Here is an 18,103-nt window from a genome sequence, read left to right as displayed (position 1 = left end):
ATCACCGAAGGAGAGATTTAACACCATCAATCACTGGCGGCAGTGAGGAAGCAGCTGAATCCACCGTCGCCCCCACTTCACCACCCGTTATGGAATTGAGTGACGATCAGCCCGATGACCCCCGTCCTGTCGCCGAGGATAGGTACTGTACAGTAAAGTAAAATTATTATCTCTTTTTTTTATAGCTTTTCTTGCCATGTTTATTGTTTGTAAAAATGCACAGCACAGCACAGTACAGTTCAGTACTGTACATCGGAAGTGGAGGTGCAGTTATTCACAAAACATTTGTGTTTGTTGTCGGCAGTAGTGACGGTGAGGAGGTGGAGGAGGCGGAGGAGGGAGCGAGTTGGGAGGAGTGGTGACCTTGGACGCGGGAGCAGGGATGAGTGGAGATGCCAGCCAGTACATTACGGGTGTATTAATTGTTTTTATAGCTATTTTTGCATTTTAATATTAAATACTGTACATTACGTTTCAACAAAACTACCATTTATTTCTGAGAACATGGAAATGTAATAGTTTGCTGAAATGATGTACGTATTACAGTGGAAAGTGGGATAAAATTGTGATGAAAGCAATGACTTTCTCTTTCTTTCGTTCAAAAGATGTTACCGTAATCGCTTTTCGAATGGTTTTCAGTTGTGGGATTATAAGGCTAATGATAGGATAGAATATTACTGTATTGTAATACAGTACGAGCACAACAGTTTTTTAACTGAAAACCATTCGAAAAGCGATTACGGTAAAATCTTTTGAATAACGAAAGAAAGCGAAAGTCATTGTTTTCGTCATGATTTTATCCCACTTTCCACTGTAATATGTACGTCATTCCAGCAAAAATATTATATTTCCAAATTTATTTCTGAGAATACGTATATTCATTCAGTCACAGTTAAGGTAAAATATACTTGTGATGTAATATTTTAATGAAAATACGGTATCGTAGTTTTCTTTTGTTTCAAATTTAATTAACAAAGATTGATGTTTCAAATGTAATGAACAAAAATTTATGTCCAGTATCTATAAATAAACTTTAATAAATGAATACTTTATGTTTTACATCGTCCTGTGCTACCATACCATGGATTTGGCTACTTTGGGCTTGCTATGATGGCGCAAAAGATCTGCCCTGGCAACTGTACCGACATTCACAGCTGGTGGTGCGTTGGTGCATCGTTTCCATTGTTTACTGGTAGTTACTGGTAAATATTTTTCAACCTAACGAAACTATTACCCATTTAGAGGTCGACCCCCAATATTTTGCCAAATAATTTGGTCTTAAAAACTCGAACTACACACAGGTATATACGGTAAATAAGGATATGGGGGGGCCAGGGGCAGCAAAAATACGCGGATTTTTAACATCCCTGGGTATCTCTGTTACGTAACCCCCGCATATGTTAAGGGCCAACTGTACTGTATAACCAATTACAGTACAATACTGTACTGAAAAAAAAAAATAAATAAATAAAAATAAATATGATAAAAACTGAAAAAGGGAAAATGCCAATGTGGATGATAGATACTCTACCATAAGTTTTGCAAATAAACCATCCAATGGTATTCTAAGCAGTAAACTATTGACTGAACAGAGATAAAAGCAGAAAAATAAAAATAATGATAATAATGAGATCATCAGTGAAGTGAAACACATGATATTGATACTGAAAATATTAGCTTACCATTAACATCTAAAACTTGAATGAAGACCCAAGACTTTGCAACAAAGACTCCATCTGTTGCAGTAACTTCTAAAGCATAATTGTCCACTGACTCCCAATCAAGAGCTTTAGCAACATATATTTGGCCCCCTCCTCGGACATGGAAGTGTTGAAGGGCATTTCCAGCAGTGAGGTAATATATGATGCCTTGTCCCATTTCTCCATCCAAGGCCCCTCCCCCTAAGTCGTAGTCAAGAACTTCCAACTGCACTACAACTGTTCCAGGGAGAGCATTCTCCCTTACTGAAAGAGAAAATACGTCACTCAATTGAAGCTTGAATAAATTTTTTTTAAACTCTTAAGTCGAGCCAATTGCAGTAATGAAGCAGATAAACTCGCATGAAAGTCCATTGAATATATTTCATTTATTGAGTATATGTAATTACAGTATATTTAGGAATATAAATTTAACTTCAAACCAAATACGGAATTCAAGAATAATGTCAAAAGTGTACATACTGTTTTATAATGTACAATACTATCCACAACACCCGTGATACACATACCTGAAGCATGATATTTCTCCTTAACAAATTGAGGAGCATTGTCATTGTAATCAATTACTTCAATGATAATACTTGTTGTTGAACTTCTTTGTGGAGTGCCATTGTCCTTGGCAAGAACCTGAAAATGAAGACATATTAGACTTGCTTTGGATAAAGATTCCATGTACAGCATCGCTCTATGGACTGTATTGAAGAATATGGAGGTATCCCTTTAAGCTATGCCTACGGTTGGTATTCAAGAAGCGTAGTGAAAGCCCATGATGTAGCGAATGCCTACAGATATTTGTATTAACTGCCTATGGATTACTGTAATGTTCATGAGAAAAGGGGACAGCACTTTAAGAACAAGCCCTATGAAAAACTATGTTCATAATTTATATATTTACACAACATCTTCCTTAATTAAAAAAAAAGGGAGGGGCTCTGGGTCACTCGAATTACCTAAAAATCCAAATTAACCGAGTTTGGAATATTTTGACATTACTGTTACCTCCCATAAGATTCTTAAATTCGGTTAACGAGTTTCTTACGAGCCGACCTCAACAAGTTTTGGCTTGCACTGGGCGGTCAACCAGCTGTAGTATTAGTCCGCCAATACATTAATCGGTTCTAGGGCTTAAATTCCTTACTATTTTAGTAAATATCAAGAAGTTTATATTATTCAATAATTTTAAAAGTTTAATATTAAATTTTTTAGTCATTTTAACAATTATTGAACATAATTGCAGGTAAAGTGACTAGTTTAATGCGCGGCATCCAGCCTCTTAACACAGCAAACAGGCGTTAGTCTCTCTCTGTTTTCACTGGAGGCAACATCTTGCTCGAGACTCTCTTCAACTAAACGCTTTTTTCCTGTGTTTCCAAGCAAATTATTGGTCATTTTGAAATTTATTTTACATATTGACAATATATAGCGCAGTGCAGTATTATTTTAAAGAAAATGTTCTTTATTTACAACAAGTTTAACTTTAAAAAGCACGTGTTGACATTGTTTGAATCCAGCATGGGGCCTAAGAGATCAAGAAAAGCAATTTCAATCCAAACCAAGCAGGAAATCATAAAAAAACATGAACAAGGCACTAGAACAAATGCGCTATGCAAAGAATATGGCATGTCGACATCTACTGTGTCGACAATTCTTGCACAGAAAGACAAATTTGAAGAAGTGAAAGTGAGAGACAAATCTACAAGAGTGTTTAAAAGTAGATCCCTAATTGCAGAAACTGAGAGGTTACTTATCATCTGGATTAGGGACAAACAGATGAAAGGTGATTCAGTTTCTACTGAATTCATTTGTGAAAGAGCCAGGGAGATTTACAAACATTTAAAGACAGATCAACCTGGTTCTTCAGGCACAGAATTTGAAGATTTTCGGGCCAGCAAAGGCAGGTTCGAAAAATTTAAGAAAAGAAGTGACATTTTCAGTGTTGTTAGGCATGGTGAAGTTGCTAGTGCTGATAAGGAAGGGGCAGCAAAGTTTTTAGATGAATTTAAATAACTGATGGAAGAAGAAAATTATCTTCCACAGCAAGTGTTCATTGTGGACAAAACTGGGCTGTTCTGGAAAAAGATGCCCAAAAGAACATTCATCACCAGAGATGAAGCCTCTTTACCTGGGCATAAACCCATGAAAGACCGTCTCACTCTATTGCTTGGTGCCAATGCTTCAGGGGATTTCTGACTGAAGCCTATGCTTGTCTACCACTCTGAAAACCCCAGGGTGTTCAAGCAACAGAAAATGGTAAGAACAAAGCTTGGAGTTTATTGGAAGTCCAACTGTAATGCATGGGTGACAAGACAGCTCTTTAATGAATGGGCTGTTGATGTGTTTTGCCCTTCTGTCAAGAGCCACCTAACCACCAATAAACTCCCTTTAAAGGCTCTTCTCCTCATGGATAATGCTCCTGGTCATGACCCTGACCTTGCCAGAAATTTGGAGTATCAATTTGACTTTGTGAAAAAGTTGTTTTTGCCTCCAAACACTACATCAATCATACAGCCAATGGACCAGAATGTGATCAGCAACTTCAAAAAGTTGTACATGAAGAAAATGTTTAGGAGGTGTCATCAGGCAACTTCCAATGATCCTGAACTAACACTGAAACATTTCTGGAAGACACAATTCAACATCCTGGAGGCTGTAAAATTGATTGTGTCATCATGGCAAGAAGTCTCCACTAGATCCCTCAATTCTTCATGGAAAGCACTGTGGCCATCAGTAGTCCATGATTTTGAGGGATTTGAGGAAGAAACAGAGTTGGACCAGGAGATTGTGTCCATTGGTCAGTCATTGGGCCTTGAAGTGGAGGAGGATGTGGAAGAGCTTGTGATGTCTCATGAGGAGGAACTTACTCCTGATGACTTGAAGCAACTGGATGAGATGTTACAGGTAGAGGTTGACAGTGGTGAGGAGGAAATTGAAAGTGATGACCATATGTCAGCTAAACGGTTGAAAGATGTGATTTACCACTGGGAGAAGTTCAGGGAACTGGCTTCAAAGCACCCAGAAGTGGAAAAAACTGAACTAACTTTGTGTCATGTTGAGGACTCAGTGGTCTTCTTCTTTAAACATAAGTTAATGGTGAGGAGGACAGATGCCCCACAGACCACAATTGACACTTTCTTCAGTAAAAGGCAGAGGGAACAAGATGCTATCCCTCAGCCTTCCACTTCAAGAAGGAGAGAGGATGTTCATGGTGGAGAATCTGTCAGTCCAGAGGTTCCTGACATTTTCATGGAAGGTGACTCACCTTCCAAGAAGCAGTAAAATGCTTCTCCTCCACCTCCACTTCCTTCTCTTCTCCCTTCTCCTCCTCCTCCACCTCCCACTTCAAATTCACATCATCATCCAGGAGCCTTCAACATACACACCTCAAAGTAAGTGAACTTTTCTACCTTTTTTGTTGAATTTAGGCAATTTTCGGTGAGCTGGAACCAATTACCCAAAAACCCATTGAAACAATGGTTTCGGTTAACGAGCAACCTGCTGGAACGGATTGTGCTCGTTAACCGAGGGACCACTGTATTCGACAATTTCCAAATTTTTGGATTTGATTATTCGTTCAATTTCTGTTCAGCTTTTGTATCTTGCATTTTTTCTTTTTATGGGGAATTGCCCATCCGACACAGGTCAACGGCCCACAATGGGGCCTAAGGGGCAAAAAAATAAGAGTAACAAGAAATTAAAAATAGAAAAGAAAAAGATTATATTAATCTACACCACAAAGATGCCGGACAACCAGCTTTTTCAAGTGAGACAGATTGTATGAGCATGGAAACAAAGAAGAATGCAGAGCATTCCACAGTTTGGCTGTGTGAGGAAAGAAAGATGTACTATAACGGGTTATTCTAGCGTGACCTGCATCCACAGAGAAATGGTGGGCAGCCGCGGGCAAGGCGAGTGTTACGAGCCCACGGCTTTGCCAGTGTTACACAGGATGCCAAATCCACCGAACACTGCTCGTTTAAGTACCTGTAAAAGAGAGAGTGAAGCAACATTGCAGTAAAGAGAAAGGGAAGAAAGATTATCAACTAAAGGAGGAGAGTTAATAAGACAAATTGCTTATGAGTCCACCTTATCTAACAGTTGGACAGAAAAGAGCCACCCCAGATATGAGAGCAGTACTCCAAGTTAGAACAAATGAATCCTTTATAAACTTGAAGCACTTGCTCAGGAGTGAAGTAGCTACGGCATCTGTACAGCATTCCCAGCTTTCGGGAGGCAGCTTTAGCAATGTTGTGGATGTGTGGCTTCCATGACATATTAGAGGAAATGGTGAGGCTTAGCATGTCTATTTTGCATCCTGAAATGTGATTGGTGGGAGATCATCTAATTTGGAAAGTGTAATTGGTAAATACTACATTTTATTCTTGCTTTTATGCACCCTCTTCATAACGTATCCCCTGCGTAAGATGTGACACAATTGTACATGAATTTTCCAACCTAATTTAACATTTCCACTACCGTAGCCATTACTCTGCCCAGCCACTTCCACTTCAATTAACTGGTGTAGACCATCCATCTTGGTGAATGTGCGTAGGTTAAATGCACACGAGATGCAACACGACTGTATCCTGATATATGAAATTCGTTACATTTGGTTCTTTAGGTTTTTTGGCTTTTCTCTTTTGGTTAGGTGAGATTTAGTAAAAATTGATTTCTCTACAATATTTGGGATATTCTTGAGAAAAAGAAGAAGTTTTCTTCCATTGAAAAATTTCTAATGTTGCTCATTAACCTGCACATCTTTTGCAAAGTTTTAAAGGTAACTTTTTAAAGTTTTCGGTAATAATTAGGTTAGGAGGACAATAGGTTCAAAATCTGTAGAATTTAATCCTGAACTGATTTTCTTCTATGGTATTTCTTCTGAAAATTGATATTAATGGAGATATAAATATACAAGTACTGTAGGTAAAAAGACCATTCCTTTTCATGTGTTGGCAGCCCTTCAGCAAGACGCACGATTTGAATGATATAGAATGCGTACTACACTGATGGTGTAGGCATTCCCCATGGTATTGATTTCTAAATGGATACCCTACACTCCACGTTCTTGAATACGACCCTCTGTCTCAAAACACGCTGACAAACAGTCTCTGGTATCATACAAGAATATCATAGTTATATAGGCAAACACAGTGGACAGTATTACATGTTCTACAACCATAACTCATTTTTCAATGTCAATTTGATAAAAAGAATTACTGTTACCTTTAAATCATATTTTGACTTTGTCTCTGCATCCAGCTCTTGATTAAGGGATAGCCACCCAGAGTATGGATCAAGTGTGAAGAGAGGTTCCTCTACAAGTGGTGATTGCTCTTCCAAGATGTAGCGGATCTCAGAGTTGCTCCCTGCATCACGGTCATGTGCAAAAACTGTAAGATATGTTAGGAACAAGTTTTGTCAGTAAATATGCAGTAAATATGCAGTAAATAAATAAATAAATAAATAAAATAGATGTGGTTTTGTTCCAGTGCCTTAATTATAGAAATTAATATTTCAAGACAGTGGAAAACTGTATTTAGAAGGTCAGTTACAATGTTGGAATTATGCAAATAATTACAGAGCCATTTGCATGAAAGAAACTTTGAAGTTGTGAATAGCTTACAAGGGGATAAAATGTGATAGATTATATGGAGGCAAAACATACAAGAACTATTTGAAATGTACCTGTACAGGTATGGTAGTCAAATTTTTTTATCCAATACAGGAAGATGATGCAATACAATACTGAGTAATCAATATGCAAAGATGGGGAGGAGTTTTAAGATAATAAAACTATAAGGATAAGATGCTTTAGAAATGAAAGTGAGAAAGTTTAATGACTTTGAGAACTAAACATGAGTTCAGAAAAAAAATATTGTCATTAAAATATTGTGTACAAAATACAAAAGGCATAGTAAGAATAATGCATACATTGGATTATGTCAATATTGACAGAAAACTGAAAATATAATACTAAAGTGAAAAGAGGCCAAATGAAACAAAATATTCAACAATGATGCTGTACTGTAGAATAAGAGTTTTTTATATGGTACAGGGTTAAGCAATAGTACAGTACACCCGGATAATTTGCAGATTTTTATTTCGTGGTCCTCTATTATTCGCGGATGACACTCTGATGTACCCAAGAATGTCTTTGGGTAGTTTTAAAGTTGCTGGCATTTTTGCGGCTGGGACAGGGAGCCATTCGCTCTAAAGACAGTAATTTCCTTTATCTGTATTGTATATATGTGTGTGTGTGTGTGTGTGTGTACACACACACACACACACACATACATATAAATAAGAATAAAAAATCTTCTCATAAATAATCAGAAGCAAATGAAGTATTAAAAATGCTGAGTTTACCCTCAAGTCCACTCAGTGTTTCATTAAGAACAATGCACGCACCACATCCCCCACCACACGTGCACAATCACAACTCTCCCACATACACAACAACCACAGTACACTCACCACAACCACAGTACACTCACCACAACCACAATATATACACAAACACAACCAAAATACACACACACACACAACCACAATATATACATACACAGTAAAACTGCCTCTGAGGGCAGGAAAAGCTCCCTGACCAAACCACATCCAAACAACTCATTTTACACCTTACTTACACCCAAACCTCTTCTCTCTTGGTAACATTTCTCAAAATAGTTTGTATTGCTACACCAAAATTTGTGTTTTTTATGTGCTGCATGGACAGAGAACAACTAGTCTGTATTGCATTTACTTTCACTTCTTATCAGTTTCGAGAGAAAAAATTAGGGTGTCGCTAGTAGAGTGACCTAAATTTCCCCAGAGATAGCCATAAGTTCAAATTTTACCAGTCATGAATTTCCCAGTACAGAAATGCAATTCCATTTTTTCCCTAAGATGAAGGTCTAAAAGTTACATGGCTAAATTGTGTCAAATATAGTGGGGGGTTTATTGTACATAGATACAAGTAACACATACCTTTGACAACATTTGACCCAGAAGGTGTGTTCTCGGCTACAGATACATAGTACTTCTCACTCTCAAATGCTGGGGATTCATCATTTACATCTTGAACCTGAGAAATGATATTCATATTAGTATCAAGAATAACATGAAGATAATAAGATAAAGGAATAATTCAAATTTTTGGCTGACATTCATCCTCAAAGATAAATTAGTAAATAAAAACATATATATTACATATGAATTAAGAAACATTTGCATTTGAATACAGTAAACAAAAAAAACAAGGCATGTGTTTAAATATCCACAAAGACATATATATTGCCTGAAGACACACAAACATCAACTCCCACCCATACATACAAGCACTGTAGACAGGAGTGTGAAAAGATATAGGGAAACAAATATGTACAATAGTTGTCTAATTTGGTATACGTAATATCATATTCATCTTTTACTCTGACCTTATAGCAAAACCCTCAAAGTAAAGAAAGGCTAAATTTGATTGATTGATTGATTGTGGTAATTACATCCCTGGCGATGCAACAGCTTAGATCATTTGACGCCGAATTAAAATAAAGGTTTAAAAGACTAATATCAAATAATGCAAGGTAAAAAAGATAAGTAAGAAACAAGATAAAACTTTCATAAAAACATTTAAATGTTAATGGATCAAACTCAAAGCTTATGTAGAAAGCTGGCTTCCTCCATGAGGGAGAGGATATCCCCTACCACACTACACACTCCAATTATTCAGAAATATATCTTACTTCAATAACCACATTGGTACTTGATGCCAACTCAGGCTTGTCTGTAGGTAGGGCAGTGACAATGAGTGATAGTCGGTGAATATCTTCATGGTCAAGCAAAGATGTGAGGGTCAAAGTGCCCTGCGATGATACAGACACTGGCGGAGAAGTTTCATGACCTCCCCACTCGACTGAATATTCTAATTCACCATCATAACGTGCACCCACTGATCCAATTCGTGTGCCTGGAATTACAATACATATTTTGAGTATATATATATATATATATATATATATATATATATATAATTATAATTAGTATTACTATTATATTTTCGCCCACCAGGCCCCGGTGGGTCAGTGATCTATGCCTGGGTGGCTCAATCCCTGTTAAAAAAAAAAAAATGCTCCACAAAAAAACTTTCGGTTTTCGGATAAAGGGTTGTCAACCTCTATACAGTTGTACCCCACTTAACGCGGTCAATAAAACCCACAGGGTACCATGTTAAGTGAAAACCACCTTAAGTGAACAACAGAACATATGGGATTAATTCCAATAGAAACTGGCCCATCCCCAAACTCCACTTTTTCCGACACAATACCTATGTTCTAGTAAAAATAACATCTTAATTTTATGATGGTACATGCACACAATTAATACTTAAGAGAAATAGAGAAATACAGTCGCCAAGTTAATGTCCATTCAAATAATGGACTCGACTCCCTCCCCCTCTTCTCACACTACACTCGCTGGCTCTTCCCTCTGAGAAATTTTTGGGGGAAAACCAGGTATAGTAATAAATAATACCTCAAACTAAAGTTAGGATAATATAATTGACATTGCTGGATTCCTTGTAAGACCAGGAATATTTTGAATACAAATGTCATATATTTTTCACAAAAGATAACATATTTACTCAGAATAAACTTTACATCTAAAATTTGTATGTCTAATGCAAAATCTATGATGTTTATATTCAAAATGATCACCAAATTGTAAGAATTCCAGCAATGTAAATTATATTCTGGCCGGATAATTTGTATGAATTTTATGAGCTAAAACAAATATCTTCAGTTAATAAAAAAAAAAATATTCTTCACGACACTATCTGTCAATCAAAGTACCCCACCTTGCCTCCCCCCCTCTTCCAACCGCGCGGTCAGTCCCAACCCTCCCCCCCACCCCCCACCAATCCTCCCTTCAAAGATGTTGGGTGAAAAAACTAAATTTTAACATTTAGTATTAAATAATACCTCAGATTAAAGTTAGGATAATATAATTGACATTGCTGGATTCCTTGTAAGACCAGGAATATTTTGAATATAAATGTCATATATTTTGCACAAAAGATAACATATTTACTCAGAGTAAACATTATATCTAAAATTTGTATGTCTAATGCAAAATCTATGATGTTTATATTCAAATTGATCATCAAATTGTAAGAATTCCAGCAATGTAAATTATATTCTGGCCGGATAATTTGTATGAATTTTATGAGCTAAATAAAAAAATTATACTTCACCCGTGTAAAGGGGTACACCCACTGTGGAATGTGAGCATCCTGGGTTCTGGCAGGGCACCGTGTAAACGTGGAAATGCGGAATGTGGGACCGCATAAAGTGAGGGTTGACTGTATATATATATTATAGGTTTCAAAAAAGTTAGTTTTGATGCAGGTTTCTAAGAACTGTAATGTAGACTAATAAAGATATAGGGTGTTAATCTGATAACTTTTGCAAAATTGTTTTGTACAGCACATTCTTTCTTTACTTAAATATAATTTAAAGATTCCAAATAAGATTCTGCATGTTTACTAACCTGGCGGTGTATCCTCTGCAACTGTGAGGGTATATATTTGTGACAGAAACTCGGGAGGTCTGACATCAACATCCACAATGCGCAACAAAACTGCGACATTTGAATGAAGGCTTGGTCTTCCTTCATCTCTGCTCTCAATAAAGAACTCAAAGACAGAGCTCCCTGTAATTGAAGAAGAATAGATTTTTCTTAGTTTATCATGTATACAGGTATCCTATGTTATATGAATAGGTTAGGTTCCTGAAAAACATTTATTAAGTGTATTTCTGTATTGCAAATAAAAGAAAGTGAACTGCAATGGGCTTATTGGCCCATACTAGGAAGCCCCTATCACTCATATATCTGTCCAATTTATATTGAAGCTACCCAGCATGTTCGAGTTAATGATATTGTTCGGCAACTATCCACTTGTCCACTACTCTATTTCCAAACCAGTGTTTACCTACCTAGTGCTTAAATCTAAATTTGTCTAATTTAAAACTATTGCTATGAGTTCACTCCCAGTTGGATAGTTTAAGTACAGTACCTTTGTTATATCTCCTTTGATTAACCCTAACTTACATTTATAAACCTCGATCATATCGCCCCTCACTCTAAGTCTTTTGAAGGAGTGCAAATTCATATGCTTTAATCTGCCTCTATACTGAAAGTTCCTAATGTCTGGGATTAGTCTTGTCATCCTCCTCTAAATGCTTTCTAAGGATTCAATATCCATCTGTAGTATGGTGACCAAAACTGAACTGCTTAATCCAAGTGAAGTCTCACACGCCCAAGATACAGTTTTAGGATAACCTCGCTCACCTTGTAACCAACATTCCTATTTGTATGAAACCAAGTACTGTACTTTGTTAGCCTTGTTTTGAGCAAATACAGTGTTGACTTGGTTTAAGATTCCTACTTATCATTACCCCTAAATCTTTCTCACAGTCGGATTTTTTACTTCAACATTGTTCATCTGATATCGGGTATCTCTGTTTACATCTCCTAAGCGAAGTACAGTACTTTACATTTTTCCACATTAAATTTCATCTGCCATTTTTCAGACCATGCAAATTTTTTTTTTTAGATCTTCCTATAGTTTTGTGTTGTTCTCATCAGATTTAATTACATGCCCTTTATCTATGTCATTTATGTATATAATAAATAGTAATGATCCAAGTAACGAGCCTTGGGATATTCCGCAAGTGATGTTTCCCCAATTGCCATTAATGCCGACTCTGTTTCCTCTCCTGTAACTACGCCCTCATCCAGTTAAGAATATAGAGCCATCATGTATCAATTAATTTTAAAATAGAAATTAGATATTAAAATGTTAAGAAAATGGTTTAGTAGTATTTTATTCAGTGATATAGCTACTGCCTATCCAGTATTATTTCATAGACAATTTAATGCTAAAGATATTTTTTCCGGTATAAAAAAAATACTAAAAACAAAGGAAATTCATAATTTGATGATGGGGGAGAACTATAAAATTAAGCTGGTCTTTGCATACAACTGCTACATGCAATATCTTTACTAGACTGCTATGAGTAATATTTTTTTTATTTTTTAAGAAATTATATATTTCTCATAAATAGAACAGATGTACAGTCACTCTCAAAGGTATATTTACAGAGTGGTCCGATGAATTTCAAAATGAATACCGTGGCTCCTGTTGTCTCAGTAGGGTTGTTAAAATCCTCCGTCGGTTGTGTCATATTGTCTCAGACAAAATCGCAAAGATACCTTTTAGACTGACTGTTCACATATTTTACTTACCCAAATCATGCGCATTTCTTTTCAAAGATATTTCTCCAGTTCTTGAATTAATAGAAAAAGCATCCATTGTGTCTGGTAAGGCTGAGCTATGAAAATTGTAAGATACTGTGCCATTTTCACCTTTATCTGCATCCACAGCAAACACCTGATATAAGCAAACAAGTGCACTATAAAGTTAACCTTGCTGATGAAATAAAATAGACACAAAATTATTAATTATTCATTGTATTTCACCAACTGATCATGAAGACAATCGCATTCACCTTTATGAATTGAGCTTATATTTGCACCAAAACAAAGATTACAAAACATTTTTAATTTCAAGGTAAAGGATCACTACATTTTCCCTATTCATATACACAACAGTGAAAATCATATATTCTTTTAACCTATCTTTAATTAACCAAAGTTATTCTCCTCGTGCATTTAATATGAAACTATTTTAACATGTTACAATAAAAGTGACAATATGATCGATGGAAACTTACCTTTAAGACAACAGATCCAGAGGTGGTGTTGGACCTGATAATTGCTTTGTAATTAGTCTGCATGAAAACAGGCTTATTGTCATTTACATCATTAACAGTAATGTGAAGCGTAGTGAAGCCAGTGCGCCCACCTATATCCATTGCCATCACTGTAAAGGCATATTCAGCACGCTCCTCACGATCAAACACTTCTGAAGTCCACACATCACCTTTAGGCAAAAACGATGATAAGGATTTGTTAATGAAATACCTGACAAACACATCTTACATAACTAATGTAATTTAGTTTCAATTAACATACCTTGAACTTGCCTTAAGAAAAAGGACAATGTTAATAGAATAGAGCGTACATTATACCTGTATATACAGCACGCACGCACGAGCACACACACACTACAATCCTGACCTGGGGGAAAGCCACACATGCCCTACAGCACTGACCTCCTGGGGGACACAAACATGCCCTACTGAGATGCCTATACAACTATGAAATATAGCATGGGTTATAGAATAAATTGTGATCATCAGAAAGCCCTGCCCACCTTGAACACGTAATATTATTGGCAATTTTATCGGTAAGACTTAATATATAAGTAGATACCTGTATTGGCAAGTTCTAAATATTTGCCATGAATTGTTTTTAAATCTTACCTGTATTTTCATTTATTCTGAAGAACTTTTGAGCATCATCACCTATAAAGTGGTATGTTACATCACCATAACGTCCAGAATCCACATCTCTGGCAGACACTTGAGCAACAGTAGTTTTTACAGCAGAATTTTCCTGAATGTGGGCATCATATTGTGCAACTTTGAATGTTGGCGAGTGAGCATTAACTGGAGTGATGGACACCACCAGACGTGTGTAAGCCGTGAAGACACCATCACTCACCGACACATTCAATATGTGCTGATTATTCTCACGAAGCTTTTGGCTGTTCCATACAGTTACGATTCCTGCAAAGTAAGTAATGACAATTTAATGTTAATCAGAAAAATATTATAATAACTCCTTCTAATAAAAAATACCCACTTTCTTGAAAAAACACCACTGAACAATGAGAGGGCAATCATGCGAGATCTTGTACCAAGAATACCTAAACAAAATATATACCGGCAGTACGGCAAAATTCCATTAATCATGGTTATTCACCATAAGTAAGTAGTTTAAAGACACACATCAACCTCTCACACACAACTACCACAGAACCACCTGGACACAATTTGGTGAGTTTCATTATTGTGTACTGTACAGTACATCACTTTTGTAATTCAACCAACTCCAAGACAGTGGATCAACCTCAAAAATAAGAAGTACAGTACTGTGCTGTATCTGTAAGTAAAATATCCAGAGAAAATATTTGTTCACTGTGAAACATTACGAGACCACCGATGGTAGATATTGGGATATGAGCATTCCAGCCCTGTATAGTTTAATGTAAATGTATGCGCCTACTACAATACACGTACACCTATATCTCGACTCACGGATCTTGAATCTTCTCTTTATGATGTCATCTGGCTCAAAATATCTAACAATCATGACTATTTTTCTTTGTTTCCTATACTGTTCTCCAAACTCTACCAACTATTTGGAACTCTTTGACTATCTTTCTTCTTGCCATGAGTCGTTGCTATCCACACACCCCAACACCGAGATCCTCTACCTAGGAGATTTCAATGTACATCACAGAGTGGCTTGGCCCAGCAAGGGATGACCCAGGTGGAGCTTAGGCACTCTCTTTTTCCTTACTTAAACCATAAAAGGTCACATTATTATACATACATAGTACGCCCCCTGGTCGGAAAAAATAAAATTTTTGTTCAATGCCCAAACACCCCAAAATAACATAAGAAAACAAGAAATATCAGTGAAAGTGGAAACTTGGCTCTTTTACATGTGCTGTGTGTAATTTAAATCCTGGGCTGGTGCAGTATTGCCAAGCCTACTCCCTCCCAGTGCTGTTACAGTACTTCCTGTCGGTCTTGCAGCCATGTACATATACGTATTCATAATTTGTTTTTTTATGCAAAAAATAATAATAATAATATGAATGTAGCACCAAAGCAAATGAAACTTAAAAAACACTTATGAAATGAACATGATGGTTTTATTACAAGTGGCAACGCTGCACACTCAAGGTCAGGGGAGGTATTTTCCGTCCCTCTCGGTTTATTTTCATTATCACCTTCAATATCACTATCAATACATGCCTTTCTGTCAATACCATGTTCACCTTCACCCCTACCAAATAATTCAGAGTATATCTCATCTTGATTGAGTGACTGGTTACGTTCACATGCCATGGCTATTGAGAAACTACTGTGTAGTCCCACAGCTTTGACTGTGGGGGGCTCAGGCCAAGTGGTGGGAAATGTTTACACAAGATGCCAGACACCACCAGCCAACAGATTATGGTTGCTAGACTTGGTTTCAAAGGCGTGGGAAAAGTTTATTTGAAAAACGTTCTAGTACGTAAATGACGAGAGATAGTAACATTGGTGATCAAGTACTTGAATGTTAATGACCAATTACGGGTTAATGATCTGTAATAAATAATTAAACACCCTACACGTGTTCCAGTTCGACACGATCAACTTGCTAACATTCTTGATCGCTGTTTTCTTTCGATGTGAGCGTATTAACGAAATTAATCTCAATTTAGCGAACTAGTTCACTAAATCAAGCGAAAAATAAAGGAAAAAATTCCTTTCGCTAAATCGAGAGTTTGTTATAGTGAATTCCGTTAAATTGAGAGTATACTGTATCACTATAATATTACCAAACACAGTAAGGGAATCAAAGAAAAACAAGCAAAGTAATATACCTGGTCTCCCTCACTCCCAACACCACTTAACTTATTAGTTGTTTGGGTGGTTGGTCTGTTTTTGGTTACTGTGTTTCAACTTTACTGCTCGGTGTTAGTAAAGAAGGAAACAGGAGTAACAAAAAAACCCTGTAATGTTTGATACAGTCACACTGAATAACATCCTTCCCATGTCTGTCAAGGGTCAGGACTCCAATCCAGGACACAGCTGCGAGAGATATGCAAGTTACCACTGTACCACCAACTAATTATCAATGTACAGTACTGTACGTACATACCAAAACCAATGAAGAGAGATCATGTTCATTACCTGAAGCAGAGTTTATGGCAAACACCTGCAGTTCATTGCCATCAACAACTGAGTATGTGAGCTTGTTAACATCACTAATATCCTCATCAGACGCAGACACAAGGGTGACAAAGTGGCCACGGGAAGCATCTTCAGTCACCACACAGCGTTGGGCTTGCTGTTCAAATACTGGTGGGTTGTCATTCATGTCCAAAACTGAAAAACAAAATATCACATTAAACAAACTTGTTACAATACCTACCAGTGTTTTTTTATCTCTATTGTATTTATTTAGTAATTTTCTGCATCTAAAGAGTTATAAAACCAAAGTGCAATGATTTTTTATCATTGTTATGGTAAAATTCTTATAAAATAGCTTTTTCTGATATCTTCATTTTACTGTTATTCCTTATACGGTAATTACATTTGATTCTACAAAGTTTTTCCTCATGACCTGTGCAATCTTGTCACTATGGCTCCAGCTTTTCTTAAATTTGGGTAAGAATATTTTTCTCTATCAATACCCGATATGAAATACCATACAAGACGCACCCCCCATTTTAGCAGGAAGTATTTAGGAAAGAGCTTTTGTGATTTAATCACTGCCAACCCAGCAGAGACAGCAACGGGGGTATTTAGTTTGCAGGAGACCACAACTTAAGGCAGATTTTTGTTGCCATTTTTCAGACAAAAAAGTGCATCTTATATGCCATAAAATACAGTACTGTACTACAAATTGTGTGAATAACAACATGAAATTGTTGAATTTTCTTTAACTTGCTATGCTCATTAAGTAGCTATCAGTTATAATTTAAAATAACATTCAGTGTGGTAAGAAGGAAGTGAAAAACAAATGTATTCTGAATAGATACCCATCAACATACCTGTAACCAATATATGTGCTGTAGATGATAATGGTGGTGTTCCCTTGTCTATGGCTTGAACCAGGAAATGGTGTACTGGAGCAGTTTCCCGGTCCAATCCTTGCTTCAGTATCAAGATTCCAGAGTCTCCCTCCATATAAAAGTTCTTGGGTAAAGTTCCATTCAGTCCCATTAACCTGTAACTCACTCCTGCATTTGGTCCTGTATCTTGATCTGAGGAAGAAACTGTCAGAATTGGAGTTGCAATAGCTGTAGCCTCAGACACAGTGACATTATAGAAGTGTTGTAGAAATTCTGGTGGATTGTCATTCACATCAATGACTTGCACTGAGACGACAACTTCTGCCCACTTGCCCGAGTAACTATCTGTTGCCCTCACAGTAAGCTGATAGGAATTTCGAGTTTCAAAATCAAGTCCATCTTGGACTCGTATCAGACCTGAAAAAGTTATTGTAGATACAGTATACATAATGTAGTTTGTACAATTTTACTATTTAACTCATCATAAATACAGTATATGATTTCCATAAATACTTTTACATTAGAGTAAGAAAAGAAAGAAATATTAATACTATCACACATACCCTCTTCATGCTCCATAGCA

The 18,103-nt window shown here is 36.7% G+C and overlaps 1 protein-coding gene across 1 annotated transcript; it reads right to left on the bottom strand.

The window, feature by feature from the left end:
* Positions 1–1,682: 1,682 nt before the first annotated feature.
* LOC121864808 (protocadherin Fat 1-like) lies at positions 1,683–18,097 on the bottom strand (the record flags this gene model as incomplete). The annotated part of the gene is made up of 12 exons (XM_042363971.1): positions 18,084–18,097; positions 17,500–17,937; positions 16,637–16,831; positions 14,150–14,455; positions 13,499–13,707; positions 13,011–13,155; positions 11,253–11,414; positions 9,452–9,675; positions 8,697–8,793; positions 6,939–7,105; positions 2,228–2,345; positions 1,683–1,964 (listed from the first exon to the last, which is right to left on the bottom strand). Coding segments are annotated over exons 2-12 (2,077 nt in total), but the record flags the coding sequence as incomplete, so codon positions are not given.
* Between the last annotated feature and the right edge of the window lie 6 nt (positions 18,098–18,103).

Source organism: Homarus americanus, unplaced genomic scaffold (genome assembly GCF_018991925.1).
Source record: "Homarus americanus isolate GMGI-L3 unplaced genomic scaffold, GMGI_Hamer_2.0 scaffold46112, whole genome shotgun sequence".
Taxonomy (NCBI): domain Eukaryota; kingdom Metazoa; phylum Arthropoda; class Malacostraca; order Decapoda; family Nephropidae; genus Homarus; species Homarus americanus.
The sequence above is the reverse complement of the archived record's forward strand: the minus strand, read 5'-3'. Positions and strand labels throughout refer to the sequence as shown.